Source organism: Panicum virgatum, chromosome 2N (genome assembly GCF_016808335.1).
Source record: "Panicum virgatum strain AP13 chromosome 2N, P.virgatum_v5, whole genome shotgun sequence".
Lineage (NCBI taxonomy): Eukaryota > Viridiplantae > Streptophyta > Magnoliopsida > Poales > Poaceae > Panicum > Panicum virgatum.
In genome coordinates this window covers 65,027,232-65,044,207 of record NC_053146.1, presented here as the reverse complement: position 1 = coordinate 65,044,207, position 16,976 = coordinate 65,027,232, and the positions used below count along the sequence as shown (strand labels likewise).

Here is a 16,976-nt window from a genome sequence, read left to right as displayed (position 1 = left end):
GCGATAGCACTCAAATTTTAATTACATATAGGTCCCTACCGCCCGGCAGGGGGCGGCCGCCCCGATGAGGGTATAAAACTGTAAATTGTGAAACAAAAAATATGAAACGAAAAATATATTTCTGTAAAAAATATTTTTAAAAAATATAAAAATAGAAAAAAGGCCAAATGCCGCCGTGACTAGCCTTTGTATGGACCATGACACTAGGCCTCAACGGGCCAAGTTTTTATTGGGCTATTAGAAATGATGATTCCCCGGCTCGGCCCAACAGCAGGGTTTCAAAAACCGGACGGGAACCGCCGGTTTCCGGATTTTTTTTCCCATTTCCGATCCAGTCCGGGACAGTAAACCAGATCTGATTTTTTATATTTTATGTTTCTAAATTTAAAAATACAAAAACAGTAGCACCGGTTTTTGAAACCCTACCTAACAGCACGCCTACGGGCTACGCTGGGGCGGTGGCCGCCTCGTCGCCGGCGCCGCTACAAATATCTCTCACCGGCCTGTTCGCCCGACGTGATGTCGGTAACCACACGACCTAGCAGTCGATGACACTGGGCCCTTGCCCGGTGACGGGACCCTAATAGCGCTAATCACTCGGTGAGCCAATTAGCCAAAGCAATTTCTCCAGGCTTCGACGGCGCTCCGCTTCTCTTCCCCCCATTCCGCACCAACTTCCTTTCCACGCCAGGGCCCGAGCTCCGTGCTAGGGTTTCCTCTCCCGCCGCCGCCGCCGCCACCGCCGCCGGTGGAGGAGGAGCTGAGCGACTAGCGCCGGGAGGGGACCATGGGGACGCCGGAGACGTCGCGCGAGCCGTGCCCGGACCGGATCCTGGACGACGTGGGCGGCGCGTTCGGGATGGGCGCCGTCGGCGGCTCCGTCTTCCACTTCCTCAAGGGCGCCTACAACACCCCCAACGGGATGCGCCTGTCGGGCGGCGCGCAGGCCGTGCGCATGAACGCGCCGCGGGTGGGGGGCAGCTTCGCCGTCTGGGGCGGCCTCTTCTCCACCTTCGACTGCGCCATGGTCTACGCGCGCCAGAAGGAGGACCCCTGGAACTCCATCGTAGCTGGCGCCGCCACGGGCGGCTTTCTATCCATGCGCCAGGGCGCGGGGGCCGCGGGGCGGTCGGCGCTCATGGGCGGGATCCTCCTTGCCCTCATCGAGGGCGCCGGGCTCATGCTCAACCGCGTCCTGGTAAACCCGCCGCTGCCCGCCGAGGATCCCAACCTCACCGCGGCCATGGGTCCCGGAGGGTTCCCGGGCCTCCCGCAGGCGCCGCTGGTCGTGGCGCCTCCTGAGGCCGCGAGCTCCGGCGGTGCGGGTGGCTGGTTTGGGGGGCTGTTCGGCAAGAAGGAGGAGGAGAAGGCCAGCTCGAGCGGGGGCAAGTCGGAGATCCTGGAGAGCTTCGACACACCGAGCACCCCGATACCATCATTCGAGTATAAGTGAGGAAAAAGGTGCGATTTTTACTCGATTTACGTATTCTTCAGTATGTGTTCGTTTCAGATTTAGAGAAAAAGCTAAAGGGATATTTACATTGGAATACATTCGATTCGTTGCTCGATTTTTGTTTGGTGCTTCGTGTAGTAGGACTCTTATTCTTTCCGTGGAAGTTGGAAATCGCTTGGATTTGGCAGATGATTTATTTCTTGTGCTACATGTAGCGATAATTTTGTTACTAGTCCGTACCGAATCCAACTAGATATTGTTATTAGCTTCCTATTGGGAGAACGGGGTTGGTCTAGTCGTGTTATATACATATGTTCGGGAAACAGGTGAACATTGCTTTGCCACATTTTCCAAAGTTCTATTGTTTCTCCTCTGTCCACAACCACGGATCAGACCTTCAGGTTAGGGTCAGACAGCAACTACTATGGAGTCTCTATCGGCTACGGTGCCATGTCCAAACCGCATCATCCATGATGCAGGTACAGGATTTGCCGTTGGTGCTGTTGGGGGTTCTTTCTTCCACTTTGTCAAGGGTGTCCGCAACGCGCCTAGTGGCACACGATTTGCTGGTGGTCTGCAGGCTATGCACATGAATGTTCCACGTGTTGCTGGAAGCTTTGCTGTTTGGTGCGGCATGTACTCAGCTTGTGATTGCACTCTTGTACACTTGCGTCAGAAGGAGGATCATTGGAATTCCATCCTTTCCGGTGCGGCTACTAGTGGCATCTTTTCTTTGCGTCAGGGCTTCCGTGCGGTTGTTCGTTCATCCATGCAGGGTGCAATTTTCTTTGCCCTAATTAGTGGGGCAGGGATTATGATGCAAAGCTCACCCTGATGATATGCCTATGACAGAAGATGTTCCAGCTATCACCCCTGTGAACACATCTTCAGGTGGTTGGTGGTTTAGTGAATTATTTCGCAAAAAGGAAGGTGGAAGAGGGAGTATCAAATTACTTTAGAGACTTACAAGGGGGCCAATCATGCCAGTACCTTGGTTTGAGTATAAGTAGATTTATTGGATTTGGATCGCTCTTTTTACTTCCTATAATCTAGTACCAAAGTCAGAGTCAGTATCAGGCAGGGAGAATATCTTCGCATGATATGGCTATATTCAGATTTATTTGATGGAATAAAGGAATAAAATTCAGGTTTCACTTCTTTGTAGTTTTTTTTTCCTTCTAATTTCTGGGGTTGGAGTTGGACAAATTATTTGTGGACTTGTTCGGTATCATGCTGGGCACTACTAGCTCTTTGTTTATTTGTCCGGACTTGTGGTGGCGACACCACTGACTTTCCTATTAACATAGGCCTACATCAGGGGTCGGTATTGAGCTCTTATTTATTTGCTTTGGTGATGGATGAGGTCACAAGGGACATACAAGGTGATATCCCTTGGTGTATGCTCTTTGCTGATGATGTGGTGCTAGTGGACGAGAGTAGAGCAGGGGTAAATAGGAAGTTGGAGTTGTGGAGACGCACGTTAGAGTCAAAAGGGTTCAGACTTAGTAGGACCAAGACCGAGTACATGATGTGCGATTTCAGCGCATCTAGGCATGAGGGTGGTGACGTTAGTCTCGATGGTCAAGTGGTGGCCCATAAGGACACTTTTCGGTATTTAGGTTCGATGTTACAAAAGGATGGCGACATTGATGAAGATGTTAGGCATAGAATCTTAGCTGGCTGATTGAAATGGCGTCAAGCTTCTGGTATCCTCTGTGACAGGAGGGTGCCACAAAAGCTAAAAGGTAAGTTCTATAGGACAGCGATTCGCCCGGCAATGTTATATGGTGCTGAATGTTGGCCTACAAAAAGGCGACATGTCCAGCAACTGAGTGTAGCAGAGATGCGGATGTTACGGTGGTTTTGCGGGCACACAAGGAGGGATAGAGTCCGGAACGAAGCTATTCGGGAAAGGGTAGGGGTGGCACCAATTGAGGAGAAACTTACTCAACATCGGTTGAGATGGTTTGGACATGTCCAACGGAGGCCTCCGGAGGTGCCGGTGCGTAGTGGGGTGCTAAAGCGTGTTGATAAGGTAAAGAGGGGGTAGAGGTAGGCCTAAACTGACTTGGGACGAGTCGGTTAAGAGAGACCTTAAAGATTGGGATATCTTTGAGGAGTTAGCTTTGGATAGGAGCGCTTGGAGACTAGCTATCAACGTGATTGAACCATGACCTTTGTGTCTTTTGGGTTTCATCTCTAGCCTACCCCAATTTGCTTGGGACAAAAGGCTATGTTGTTGTTGTTGTTGTGCCGATGTTGATGTTTTAGGAGTTCTTATCTGTCACGACTCATATGGCTGACTTTATGTACCAGCTGTTGGGAGCTGGTTTGTTCCAGACTTCCATAAGGGTTTGCCCTTAGTCTATAAAATCTGCAAAATTTGCTACGATTCTGAACATTATTGTTATGGACGTTGTTGGCATTGAGATCGTGAGAGAGGGAGGGCAGCAGCGATGGGCGAGCTACAGTACCGCGGTGCTACAGTGCCCGCGGGTACTGTTTACGCGATGGCGTCTGCGAGGTGAGGGAGCGGCGGCTAGGGTTGGGGGCGTTTGGGACGCCGGCCGCGGGGCTTCGCCCACGGCCGGCAAGAGAGAAGGGATTTCCTTCTAATCTCTTCCTTGATTAGATTGATACATCTCCTCTCCTTATATAGAGAGGTTTACTTGACCCCTAAGCAAGCGACTAAGTAACCCTAATGGGCTAAGGCCCAATAGGCCCTTGACTCCTCTAATACTACACCCCACCTGGACATGCAGCTTGTCCTCAAGCTGCAATCTAACGATGACGCTAACAATGACTCCACTAGACGCAAACCGAACTCCTAAGAACAAGCCTTTTACATCTCGGCTTATTTTAAATAGACTGCGACTCTTTATTTTTGACGACACCTGAAGATACGGCGGACACCCTCCGCGTGCTGGATCTGCACGTATGTCGCCGCCTAGATCCCATGGAGACCATCGGAACGAGAGGGGAGGATAGGTATTACCACCGGAAATTAGTCGCAACAGCGACCAGCGGAGACGTCCTCGTGGCGGCCGGTGACGGAACGTGATGGCGCTAGGTGATGTGCCTCCACCGTTGACAAGGAGGAAAGCGCCTCCCCTATCGCTGCTGTATAATTGGAGTTCGCTACCCAGCGCGCGCTTGAAGACAGCGGCGAGTTGGCGCAAGCGCTGGTGGCCTTCCGACGGGACAAGGTCGCGCCCCCATTTGCAGAGGTCGATCGCTGTCAAAGCCGCCTCTTGCATCTCCAAGCGCATCTTCTGCAGCCGTCGCCGCGCTAGGAGGCCGCCTGCAGCCGCACCGCCGCCTGGATGAATGAAGCCGCTTGGTCCTGTTGCTCCTTGCGCATCACGCGGACGAGCCGTCGCGCCAAGAACTTGCGCGTTGCCACTTGTAGGTGCACGACCGCCTCTCTCTTTCGCTCAAGTTGTATCATCTCCTGGAGAGCGGCTTGTATCTGGACTATTGTAACCCTTGTGTCGGCGCACAGATCTTTGGTGAATGATGGAACAATCGCTGCAGGAGACGCTCTTGCCTTTGGGAGTCGCACATCTGCAGCGGAACCTAGCACGGGGCTGGGGGCGGTGAACGACGGGAAGGCGGCCGTGGCCATGGTGGCGGCGGCCGTGAAGGAAGGGCTCCCCAGCGAAGTAGATCCATACCCCGGCATCCCGTAGGAGAAGGGCGCGTTGGATGTCGGCGAAGACGTTGGTGGTGCCGTGGACAGCGTGGCGGCGGCCGTCGATGAAGAACTCGCCAGGGTTGTAGATCCGTACCCTGGCATCCCATAGGGCATGGACGCCGCAGGGGTCGACGTCGGTGGCGGTTGAAGGCGCGACTCCATAGAGGTGATGCGCGCCTCCACGTCGCCCATGCTGCTCAGCAGCTTGGTCATCAGGGCGGCCAGACCCTCCATGGTTGGCGGTGGCGGCGGTGGCTCAGACTTGTCGTCGTCTGGCATAGCTGATACCAGATTGTTATGGCTGTTGTTGGGATTGAGATCGTGAGGGAGCGATTGCTATCGTGCTACAGTACCGCGGTGCTACAGTACCACGCGGGTACTGTTCACGAGATGGCGGCTGCGAGGGCGGGAGAGCGGCGGCTAGGGTTGGGGGGCGCAGGGAACGCCGGCCGTGGGGCTTCGCCCATAGCCGGCAAGAGGGAAGGGATTTCCTTCTAATCTCTTGCTTTATTAGATTGATACATCTCCTCTCCTTATATAGAGAGGTTTACTTGACCCCTAAGCAAGCGACTAAGTAACCCTAATGGGATAAGGCCCAATAGGCCCTTGACTCCTCTAACAATTATTCCATTAGTTATAGAAGCTAGAAAGATAGGTAGTGTACGCTTTGTTGATTGATCGTTTTGCCCTATAATTATTCATTTATTTGTGCTATCATTTACTCTCATGAGTCAGATTGCAAATTAGTCAGCTTATCAGCATATCTGGTCAAGAATAGCTGGCCTAGTTTCGAAAATAAATGAAAGAAAAACTTGAGTCAACTTGTGTGTATGAATTATGTGTCAGGTAGTGTACGTTTTGTTGATTGATCGTTTTGCCCTATAATTATTCATTTATTTGTGCTATCATTTACTCTCATGAGTCAGATTGCAAATTAGTCAGCTTATCAGCATATCTGGTCAAGAATAGCTGGCCTAGTTTCGAAAATAAATGAAAGAAAAACTTGAGTCAACTTGTGTGTATGAATTATGTGTCAGGAAGTTATATAGGTCTATTTGAAATAAAACCAGGATAACTGAACAAAGGATGACCAGAAAATTTTACAATTCGTTAACCTAGTTTTTTGGAAGATCCAACATTTTGTAAATGTAAATATGTTTGTTTGGCTTGCATGGAACATTTCTAATTTTTTGTTCTTCAACTGCATTCAAGTGTATGAACATGCACCTTGTTTTCTAATTTTAATTTTGTTCAACTGCAACTTTGCAAGCTGGCCTGGACCTCCATGAGAAAATGTTTTAAGCACATTTTGTCCAATAAAGTAATTGAAATTTAATTTTAAATTGTTATATGAGGCTTTCTTTGGATAGGTGTTTCGCTGAGACAGTTAAGTCAATCGCTCTTCTTTGATCAGAATTGCCAAGCTGCAATAACTCGTATAAGCTCTATACATGGAGGTTAAGATCGCAAGGCCTTGAATCACAGTATTAATTGGTTGTATTCTTATTGAGATTCTGACTTGCAGCAAACCTGTGGCATTTCTCTTAGACAATGGTGTGAACCGCCTTGTCGCTAAATTTATTTTGTGCTTTTGAATCTCAACAAGCTTATGCATAACTAATGATGTTAAGATACAGTGGCTACTAGACCTAGTGCTTGCAAATGTTAAGGTGTCGATGTTTTTGCATACTTTTAACTGTTTATATTGTATTCCTTTCTTGGTTATTTTAAGCAACAGATCAGAATTCATGGCTGGGTAGACTTCATGAACTAGTGTGCTGATTTGAATGTACTTGACAGGTTTGCTGATGGAACTGTTGCTTACCTGGTCTTGGAACGTGGTGATTGGAATTGGAGATGCAGATCAGCAATACAATAACCGTGAGGACAAGTGATTCACTTGCTCGATAACTTATTCCCGCCTTTGCCCCTCTGCTTTGACGGCTCATATCTATGCGTCCCTGCTTGTGTATGTGGCAGATTGGCTACTTTTTGAAATGCGCCTTCTGAACGTGGCAGATTGGCTACTTTTTGAAATGATGTAGTAGTAGCAGAACAAGCAGAAGCAGTTGTGTACTGCCTATATGATAGCATTTGTGTCGTGTGCAATGTATTGCACTCGAGAAAACCCGTGTTCTATATCTTATGCTGGCCTGTGAAGGGACAGTAATTTTTTAGTTCGAAGTTGAGCTGTTCCACCGCATCCTGTTGTTCCCCGTAGCTGGGAGTTCTGAGTTGAGCTGTTCCACTGCATCGTGTTTTTCCGCAGATCCATCGTCTTCCCCGTAGCTCATTTTGAGCTGCAATTCTTTTCTGCTCACGATCTGCTGAACTGCCGTGCCGTTTTTGTTTGGGAAAATTCGATTCATGCCACCACAACTCCGTGAAATTGGGTTTCACGTTGAAAATCATGCCACTCAATGGCATGGATTTCAACATGAAATCCAACTTCGTGAAATTGTAGTGGCATGGATCCAACTGACCCTTTTTGTTTAGCCTGCTGATGTCGCACGGTGTGCCTGTGATGCACGGTACTGTGAGGTCTGAACTGCTCTATTGACGGTTGCTCTTGGGTACTGCAATTTGGTTGGTAAAATGCCCGTTGTGTGCAAGGTAAACCATCGAGATCGAGGACTCCAGAAACAGGCAGTACAACTTCAGCTTCAGCACGCGGAGCTTTCGTGATATTCTCAAGACTAACGCGAAGTTTACTGACTAACTGAATCGATATGATGCTCGGATTGGGAATGCATCGATTTCCTTCTTTATGCATGCTGGACACGTTAATCTTCAGAACAGAGGCATGTATGAGCCGATCTCATCAATCAAACCTGTCAATCCAGAAACAGGAACACGATCACTGCAATTAAATTTGAGAGAAAAAAAACTCCTTAAATTGCAACAAAGGCTCGCGCACGTGCCGGCGATCACGCGAATTTCGAGCCGCGACAGCGGCCGCGCAACTGACGCGGCCAGAGGAGAAGAAGAAGAAGAAGCTTCAGGTGTTCGGCCGTCGCGGTCGGCGGCCGTGGCGCGGCGGTTGCGATGGCCATTGCTCCACCCCCTTTCCCTCCTGCTCCCACTACCGGTCTACCGCCACTACTCCAGCAGGCGCGCGGTATCTGTGTCAGACTGTCAGTGTGTATGATCACCAACCACGTTGCTTCGGCAGGGAGGCACCAAGCCGCAAGCAACCCAGCCCGGGCAGGCCGCGTGCGAAGAGCCGCGGCCACCGGGTAGAAAGGCGCGGTCGCCGGCGCGCGCACGCGTCGTGCGTCACGGGCTCGGGTTCCGCCTCGGCCGATGAGTTACCGTGAAGGAACCCAACCGACGGTGGCAGAGCGGCGAGGTTGGTGGCGCTTTGACATCACGGCCGGCGCCGCCGTTGGCTCACAAGCAAGCGAGCGCCCTCCTGCCGAGCCCATCGCTCATCGCGGCGCGCGCTGGCTTTCTTCGCGTTAAAAGACCCGCGCGCGCTGCTCACCCCCCACCCAATGCGGCGTCCTGCTGGCGTGGTCTAGCCGCGTGGTGCTTGCGCTCTGTTCGTTGAGGCTCGCGTCGATCTAGCGATGGAGCCCCGGTGCTCCGTGCTGGTCCTGGCCCTCGCCGCCGTGCTCTCCGTCGCAGGTCAGCTCCTCACCGCCTCCTCTGCTCTTGCATGCTCGCTCCCCTCTCGTGTTGTTTGTTGGGAACTTGGGATCAATGAGCTGACACCTCAAGCGTCTGTCTGCCAATCCATTCTTACTGCAGTGGCTTACGACCCCCTGGACCCGAACGGGAACATTACCATCAAATGGGACATCATGTCGTGGACGCCCGACGGCTATGTCGTGAGTACTCACATGGATTACGCTGTTAATCATGCTAGAATGGGACATTGGGACTTGATTGGACATCGATCGATCGAGCTGCTGACACGAGCAATGGATGCAGACGGTGGTGACGATCAACAACTTCCAGATGTACCGGCAGATCATGGCTCCGGGGTGGACGGTGGGCTGGACGTGGGCGAAGAAGGAGGTGATCTGGTCCATGGTGGGCGCGCAGGCCACGGAGCAGGGCGACTGCTCCCGCTTCAAGGGCAACATCCCGCACTGCTGCAAGCGCACCCCCGCCGTCGTCGACCTGCTGCCCGGCGTGCCCTACAACCAGCAGATCGCCAACTGCTGCCGGGGCGGCGTCATCAGCGCCTACGGCCAGGACCCCGGCGCCGCCGTCGCCGCGTTCCAGGTCAGCGTCGGCCAGGCCGGCACCACCAACCGCACCGTCAAGGTGCCCAAGAACTTCACGCTGCTCGGCCCCGGCCCCGGGTACACCTGCGGCCCCGCCAAGATCGTCCCCTCCACCGTCTTCCTCACGCCCGACCGCCGCCGCAAGACCCAGGCTCTCAGTGCGTTCGCGCTCTCGCTTCTACGTAGCTCTCTTCTGACATGGCATAGGTTCCTGACGCGTCGCGACGCATGCCTGCAGTGACGTGGAACGTGACGTGCACCTACTCGCAGCACCTGGCGTCCAAGTACCCGTCCTGCTGCGTCTCCTTCTCCTCCTTCTACAACGACACCATCGTGCCCTGCGCCAAGTGCGCCTGCGGCTGCGAGCACAAGACCTGCGTCCAGTGCGTTGAGCTCATTCTTGCGCGCGCCTCTTGGATGCCGGCCGGCGTTCGCTCGAACTGACGATGAGCTCTCTTTCATCCAGGGGCGACTCGAAGCGGGCGCTGGCGGTGACGGGGAAGCACGAGCACGCGCACGCGGCGGCGGCGCGCGGGCACCGGGAACAGGAGGCGCCGCTGCTGCAGTGCACGACGCACATGTGCCCCGTGCGCGTGCACTGGCACGTCAAGCTCAACTACAAGGAGTACTGGCGCGCCAAGATCGCCATCACCAACTTCAACTACCGCATGAACTACACGCAGTGGACGCTCGTCGCGCAGCACCCCAACCTCGACAACATCACCGAGGTCTTCAGCTTCGACTACAAGCCCGTCGTCGCCTACGGATCCATCAGTAATTCTCTTTCTTCCTTACTGCTCAATTCGCCACACCGTGTCCGTGCTCTGCACTCGATCTGGACGTGACCTTGATGGGATTGCTGCCTGTTCTTGTGATGCCATCAGATGACACGGCCATGTTCTACGGGCTCAAGTACTTCAACGACCACCTGATGCAGGCGGGGCCGTACGGGAACGTGCAGTCGGAGGTGCTCATGCGCAAGGACGCCAGCACCTTCACCTTCAGGCAGGGCTGGGCGTTCCCGCGCAAGGTCTACTTCAACGGCGACGAGTGCCAGATGCCGCCGCCGGACGCCTACCCCTACCTGCCCAACGCCGCCCTGCCGGCCCCCGTGGCGTCGCTGGGCGCCGCAGTGGTGGCCGTCGTGGCGTTCCTGGTGCTGGTCATGGTATGAGACCACAGGAGAGAAAAAGACGACGATGTTTTGCTCTGTAGATACAATCGACGTTTTGGGTTTCAGGATTGGTTTGGAATTCCAAGTTTTTTCTTTCTTTCATTAAGGGCAGAAGCGTAATTTTGAAAGAGAATCTGTGCATCTCACGTCAGATCTAAGTCATATAGCTAACAGCTATGCTGGTGTCTGAATGTGTTGATATTGCTGGTAATGTATGGTCAAGCAACATCCTTGAGAAATAGGATTTTTCCAAAATGACAAATCTCTAGAACTGGGTAAATCAAATGATTATTATGTGATAATAATCTGAGGTTGTTTTAGACAAAGAGGTAAAAAAAAGAATATATTTTGAGCCATCCTACGTTTTGTAGATTTTAACAAAAAAACAAAAAGGAATATTTTCAAAGGATACTTCGTGCAAACTTTGCATGATGCCGAGGAAACAGCTTTATTTCTCGCCAGTCAGTCTTTGCTAAAATTTACAAGTACGGGAATGTACATCCTTGAGTACGTAACTGTACATTTGAACACCATCGCAAGAAACTCAATGATCAGAAGGCAATAGCATCCAATGCAATCAGGTCAAAACTTTCTGTGAAACATGTACTACATCACTAGGGATTGGCCAGTAGGATCGCCAATGCTGCCCAAACAGCAACAAATGTGAGGAGAACCGAAGCTGACTGCCGTGGAGAGGCGTTGGGCAGCCATGGGTACGCGTCCGGCGGCGGCATCACGCAGTTGTCGCCATTGAAGTACACTCGTCTTGGGAAAGCCCAGCCTTTCTGGAAGGTGAAGGTGGAGGGCTCCTTCCGGAACAGAAGCTCAGACTGAACATTCCCGTCCGGCCCAGCCGTCATCAGCAGATCGTTGTAGTACTTGATGCCCCATAACATCGCGGTGTCGTCTGCGAAAGCAGAAATGTTAATGCTTGAAAAAATTGGAACTAAAAGTGCATCAGTGCAAGTTTGAATGTGCCCACAGAGTAGATTGAAGTGCCAAGTGCTCACTTATTACGCCATAGGGGTTCAGAGATTTGTAGTTGAAGCTGAAAATGGTAGTCAGGTTGTCGAAGTTGGGGTGCTGCGCAACGAGGTTCCACTGCGAGTAGTTCATCCGGTAGTTGAAGTTTGTCACGGTGATCTTGACCCTCCAGTACTCCTTGTAGTTCACTTTGACATGCCAATGCACTCTTATTGGGCACATGTGAGAAGTGCATTGGACTAGAGGTGCCAAGCTGTTCTTGTTAGGATCGTTCACGACAGAGGCCAGATAAGGTGAATTACCCCTGTCGAAGAACAGCACATCCAACCTTCAGATAACTGAACGAAACGAAAATGACATGTTGACATTGAGTTCTGTCAGAGTGACTTACTCTACACAGCTTCCTGGTGCAGTGCTGTTATTCTGGCATCCACAAGAGCATGTTGGGCAGTTGACAATGGTGTCGTTGTAAAACGATGAAAGCGAAACACAGCAGGTTGGAGATCTTTGGGCAACAAACTGTGAGTATGTACAGGTCACATTCCAAGTCACTGCAGAAAGAAAACAAACGGTCAGCTACTGACACCCCAGAGGCGTTTCTGTCAGAACTCAGAAGGGATAAAAAATGTGCCAAAAAAGGCAATTAATCTGAAAGTTGTTCATGAGTTTATTTTCCTTGCAGAATAACTAGAACAATAAAAGAAGATCTTACTGTGTGCTTGAGTTGATCTTCTCCCATCCGGCGATATGAACTTAGTAGGTTTCACTAGTTTGGCAGGGCCGCAGGTATACCCTGGCCCGGGAGCCTTCAGAGTGAAATTCTTGGGCACCTTCACAGTCTTGTTGGTCGTCCCAGCCTGACCAACACTGACTTGGAACGAAGCCACAGCATTGTCAGGGTCCTGTGCCCATGCGGTGAGGACTCCTCCCTTGCAGCAGTTGGCGATCTGCATGTTATAAGGTGTGCCAGGAAGCAGGTCCACAACCTCAGGATCCTTCTTGCAGCAATGGGGAATGTTGCTTTTGAATTTGGAGCAATCGCCTTGCTCAGTGGCTTGGCCACCGGTCATTGCCCAGATTATCTCCTTCTTTGCCCAAACCCATCCGAGTTTCCAGCCCGGCGCTTGGATGTGGCGGTACTGCTGGTAATTGTATAGGGAAACAACAGCCTGGACAGAAGGTTTCACAGGATATGAGATATTGGCAGGTCTTGTGAAATGGGGAAAATGAAAATGATTATAAGTGAGGTTGTTGGATTTGATCTCTAGGCCTAATCCAAAGATCGGGCCAAATCCCCTTTGATCGCGCCCAGATCGGGGGCGCCCAGTCAATGTGGCTGGTGGGCCCCGTTGCCAGTGCTATATTAAGAACGGGAAGGGGTTGGGGCACGGTATCCCAAGTTTGCCGCCGCCAGAAAACCTTCCCACAACCCCGATCCGATCTCGGGAGCGCTAGGCCGACGGGAAGCTCCGCCAGCGCCCCCTCTCCTCCATCACGACGACCGGATCTGCCAACCCCGTCGCCGGCCAGTCCCGGTATAGGCCCGAAGGCTACCGGTACCTCGCCGCCCATCGCCGCCGCCGGACCCGCTCCTCGCCGACCCCGGTTTCCTGACCGCCATCGACGCCATGGCGCAGAACGCCTCCGCCTCCTCTGCACCACTCCATGCTGACGGTCTGCGCCTCCTTCTCACCTCTCTCTCTCTCTCTCTCTCTCTCTCTCTCTTAGATCATGAATGGACAACTTGTATAATTACTCAGAATTCATGTACCCCATACCCAGTTTTGTATGCCTAGATTCGATCCTTTTAGAACACAAGAGTTTTGAATCTAACAGAGGTTGCTCAAGTAAAAGAAAATATTTTTGAGGTGTCAAATAAATCTCAATTGCGTGATATGGATTTCGTAAAAAGGTGTGCGAAATGCATTTGAAGAAATGATGAAAATGTTAAGATTGGTATTTGGTTTGGTCTGGTAGGAAATGCAACAGATGGATAACGGAATAATTCAGTACAGCAATTGACAGTATACATAAGCGCATTAAGAAAAGTACCGCACTGCTCAAGGACAGGCAGGTTGAAAATATTTCAAAGGACATCGTTTTCTGAGACAAAAGAATGACAGAGAAAGCAGCATAATGACAACACGACTCAAGACTGAAGACTAAGATGCAGTAATTAGAGTAGACCGTGTCTTGTGGAATAATTTTCATGTCAGGTCAGATCTATGAAAGCGTATGCAGAATTTTTGTAACAACAGCGATGTGCAGTTGATTTTTTTTAATTATAGATGGTAAAAAGGTAGCTTTAAACAAACAGAAATCGTTTACTCACCACATAGCCATCTGGAGTCCACTGCATTACATCCCACTTGATTGTTATGTTCCCATTCGGATCGAGTGGATCGTATGCATCTGCAGATTACCAAGGGAAGTGTCAAGAAACTCGGTACTACTACCCCCAACTTAAAGATAGTAACGGTACCACATATACAAAGAAATCGTGCTAAAGGCGTTATGATAATGAAACACACGACAAATTGAAGGCATACACATTTTTAGCATCGACACCAAACATCCCCAACCAATTACAAGCAGCAACCAGCCATACCAACATGAACTATTCGTCAGGGGACTCGATATCTTTGAAGCAAACTGAACTGAAAGAACTGTACGGTCAAATGTTTCATTGCTCACATTAGCGATCCAATAATACTTGGGTTCACACTAATATGCTTCAATTAATATCAAGAGAAGATCACCTTAAAAAAGGGGAAGAAGATCACACTTTTAGCATGACACTTCCCGTAAGGCTGATTTCAAGCTCTGCCAGAAAGTATGAACCCGCACACTATTTCGTTTAAAATTTGTTTACCGGCCAAATGATAATCACGGGAGAGACTAATATTATGAAATTGCTAAAAGCAGACAACCAAATTCAAAACTTCTTTTTTTTGTTTTCTGTCCAATCGAGTTTACGCGGAGAATGTCTGCGCATTACAATCCAAAAATGGAGAGAAGGCTCGAGAAAGGACGCCTGATGTGCGAACTGACCTGACGAAGGCGTCAGAGAGGAGACGGCGACGACGAGCAGCGCGACGGAGGCGCACAGGCGCAGGGGCGCCGTCCGCCGTCCCGCCATGGCCCGGCCCGGCAGAGCTCAGGAAGTAAGCAGCAGGCCCCTCCCTGCCCTGATCGCTCTCGGCGTGTCTGCTCTCCGTGCGGAGGAAGGCAACAGGAGCTCAGAAGAACGAGGAGTGGGTCAGAGGGAGAAGCAGAGGTTTCCTCTCTCTCTCGTCCTGTGGTGTCTGGCCTACCAGTTTGTATGCGCGATGGCGATGCGAGGCTTCTGGCGCGCGCCGTGTCCGCCCGGGGATGCAGACATGCACGCGGGTTTGAGCTATTCTTGTGGGTGCGAGGGAGGGAGAAGCTTTCCCGGCTTCCCCTTTTGTTTTCCTTCTAGGGGAGTGCAAACTGCAACGAAGCTAGCAGTGATGGTGATCCCACCGCCAGCTGTGCCCGTTCTTCTTTTCCCCCTCTCTCTCCTTCATCTTTTGTTTTTATTAGTGACCTGTTTTCTTTAGAAAGAAGGCTTTCAAAAACAAAAAAGATGAAGTAAAACGTTCCATCGCGTTTACCACATTAGAACTTGTGCCATACTACTTTCTACTTTGCTGAAACCTGTCATGGATTTGCATGCAGTTTCAGGTTCAGGTTCAGGTTCAGGCGTTCGGATTCCTTCCTGGTTAATCAATCATCCGATGGTGTCAAAAGGGACCCATCCCTGTCATCTCGGTAGGTTCTCACCAGCGCTCCGGTCACTCCGAATTCGTGTGACAAAAAGTCGCTTTTCGTGCAGACTAACAATGCCGGCCTCTCGAGTTGGGCGCGTGCAATCTTTTCCTGGCGACGGTCAGGCCGGGCACTAAGAAATCGATCAGCTAGGGATATTGTTCTTTGGCCGGCCGGCCGGCTTTTGGCTTACGGCCGGAGGAGCACGATGCGTAGACTTTGAGATAAATGAGCTAAATCAATGGAGATCTCAGAAACATTCAGAACAGCGCCGCGTTGATCTGACCTTGTTTTTCTAGTTTTCGGATAGAATTAGTAGAAGTGATAATTCGAGATGATGATCTCTCTAACCCAGATAGAGCCATCATAAGGAACATTCGAGAGAACCATCCCTCATTCCTCTTGCGAAAACACACCCAGAGATCGGCCAGCTGGATAGTTCCTATTCCGTGGATTTCTGCTGGTCGCTGAATTGGCGTTTGCTGTCTGACCTTGACACCTTGTGCATGTGCCTGCCGGAACAGGACGGCGGAGAGGTCGGAAGGTTCTGGACGAAACGCGCGGCCGCAGCCGCCTCACGCGCACGCGGGTCCCGTGCCGTGAGGGAGCGGCGGCGGAGGGCCGGGCGACAGCTAGATCCAGCCAAGCCAGCGGCGGCACATGACACGAGCGAGCCGGCGAAGCAACCAGCGGCGGCGGAACGGAGCGAGAACGAGAACGAGCGCGCAAGCAAAGCGTGGCCTCGGGGAGCGCAGCTGCCGGAAACGGGAAGCCGCGGCCGGCCCGGGCTGGATGGTGTGAGCCGCGGCGCAAGGCAGGGCAGGCGGTGCGCGACGCCCCCACCGGCGGAGAGAGGCTGTGGTCGCGGACTCGTGGTCCCCTTGGCCCGCTGTCGATCACAGCTAGGATTTGCCCGGGCTATGTGCGTGCTAGTTGGATGGATGCCCGCCGTGTTGCGTGCTGCGGTCGCGGCGGCGGCGGCACGGTCAAGCCCAGCGGGTGGCGCACGGGAGGGAGAGCTAGCAAAAAGGCGGCAACTGGCATGCCCACTCTTCTTCAGCGAAAACCGACCAGTTTGGCTGCACACACGCCCAGGGTTCACTTAACCGACTGGAGACCGTTAACCGCCGCTCTCCGGTACCGGTATACCGGTCCGGTTTGGCCGGTTACCGGTCGGAACCGGTGTAATTCAAATTTGAATTCAAATGGCGCAGTTCAACCGGTTCGTACCGGTATACCGGCCGATTTGACCGGTTTACCGGCCGGTTTGACTGGTAACCGGCCGGTTTGACTGGTAACCGGCCGGTTTGACTGATAACCGGTCAAATTCAAATTTTTTTCTTTTTTGGTTTAAATTCAAATGCCCGCAAAGTATACTAAATAAATATTTGTATAACATATTTTAGTCTAAATGAACCCTTCAACCCTCTTTTGTACTATTTTTACATTGCATTTGTATATTTTTGTATGCACGTTTTTTTGTTTAACTTCAAATCCCCGCAAACTATACTAAATGAACGAATTTTTGAGAAAATTTGACACCATTAGATTCGTCGCAACTTGAAGTATTTTTAGGATTTTTTTGAGATTTTTTTATTTTTTTAAATTCAAATTTAAATTTTGAATTTGAACCGGTTTCATACCGAACCA

The 16,976-nt window shown here is 51.2% G+C and overlaps 3 protein-coding genes across 3 annotated transcripts; 2 read left to right on the top strand and 1 right to left on the bottom strand.

Annotated features, from left to right (window-relative positions):
* Window positions 1–606: 606 nt before the first annotated feature.
* LOC120658612 (mitochondrial import inner membrane translocase subunit TIM17-2-like) lies at window positions 607–7,350 on the top strand. Its single transcript, XM_039936882.1, has 2 exons — window positions 607–1,461; window positions 6,948–7,350. Exon 1 carries the CDS (start codon window positions 788–790, stop codon window positions 1,451–1,453), a length of 666 nt encoding a protein of 221 aa, XP_039792816.1. The 5' UTR covers window positions 607–787; the 3' UTR covers window positions 1,454–1,461; window positions 6,948–7,350.
* A 1,068-nt stretch (window positions 7,351–8,418) lies between these two features.
* LOC120658553 (COBRA-like protein 6) lies at window positions 8,419–10,808 on the top strand. The gene is made up of 6 exons (XM_039936814.1): window positions 8,419–8,774; window positions 8,898–8,977; window positions 9,081–9,537; window positions 9,618–9,762; window positions 9,846–10,153; window positions 10,264–10,808. Exons 1-6 carry the CDS (start codon window positions 8,717–8,719, stop codon window positions 10,551–10,553), a joined length of 1,338 nt encoding a protein of 445 aa, XP_039792748.1. The 5' UTR covers window positions 8,419–8,716; the 3' UTR covers window positions 10,554–10,808.
* Window positions 10,809–10,965: 157 nt separating this feature from the next.
* On the bottom strand, window positions 10,966–14,954 carry LOC120658548 (COBRA-like protein 1). The gene is made up of 6 exons (XM_039936808.1): window positions 14,589–14,954; window positions 13,870–13,949; window positions 12,250–12,706; window positions 11,929–12,088; window positions 11,564–11,841; window positions 10,966–11,460 (listed from the first exon to the last, which is right to left on the bottom strand). The coding sequence occupies exons 1-6, from the start codon at window positions 14,674–14,676 to the stop codon at window positions 11,168–11,170; spliced, it is 1,356 nt and encodes a 451-aa protein (XP_039792742.1). The 5' UTR covers window positions 14,677–14,954; the 3' UTR covers window positions 10,966–11,167.
* Window positions 14,955–16,976: the final 2,022 nt, after the last annotated feature.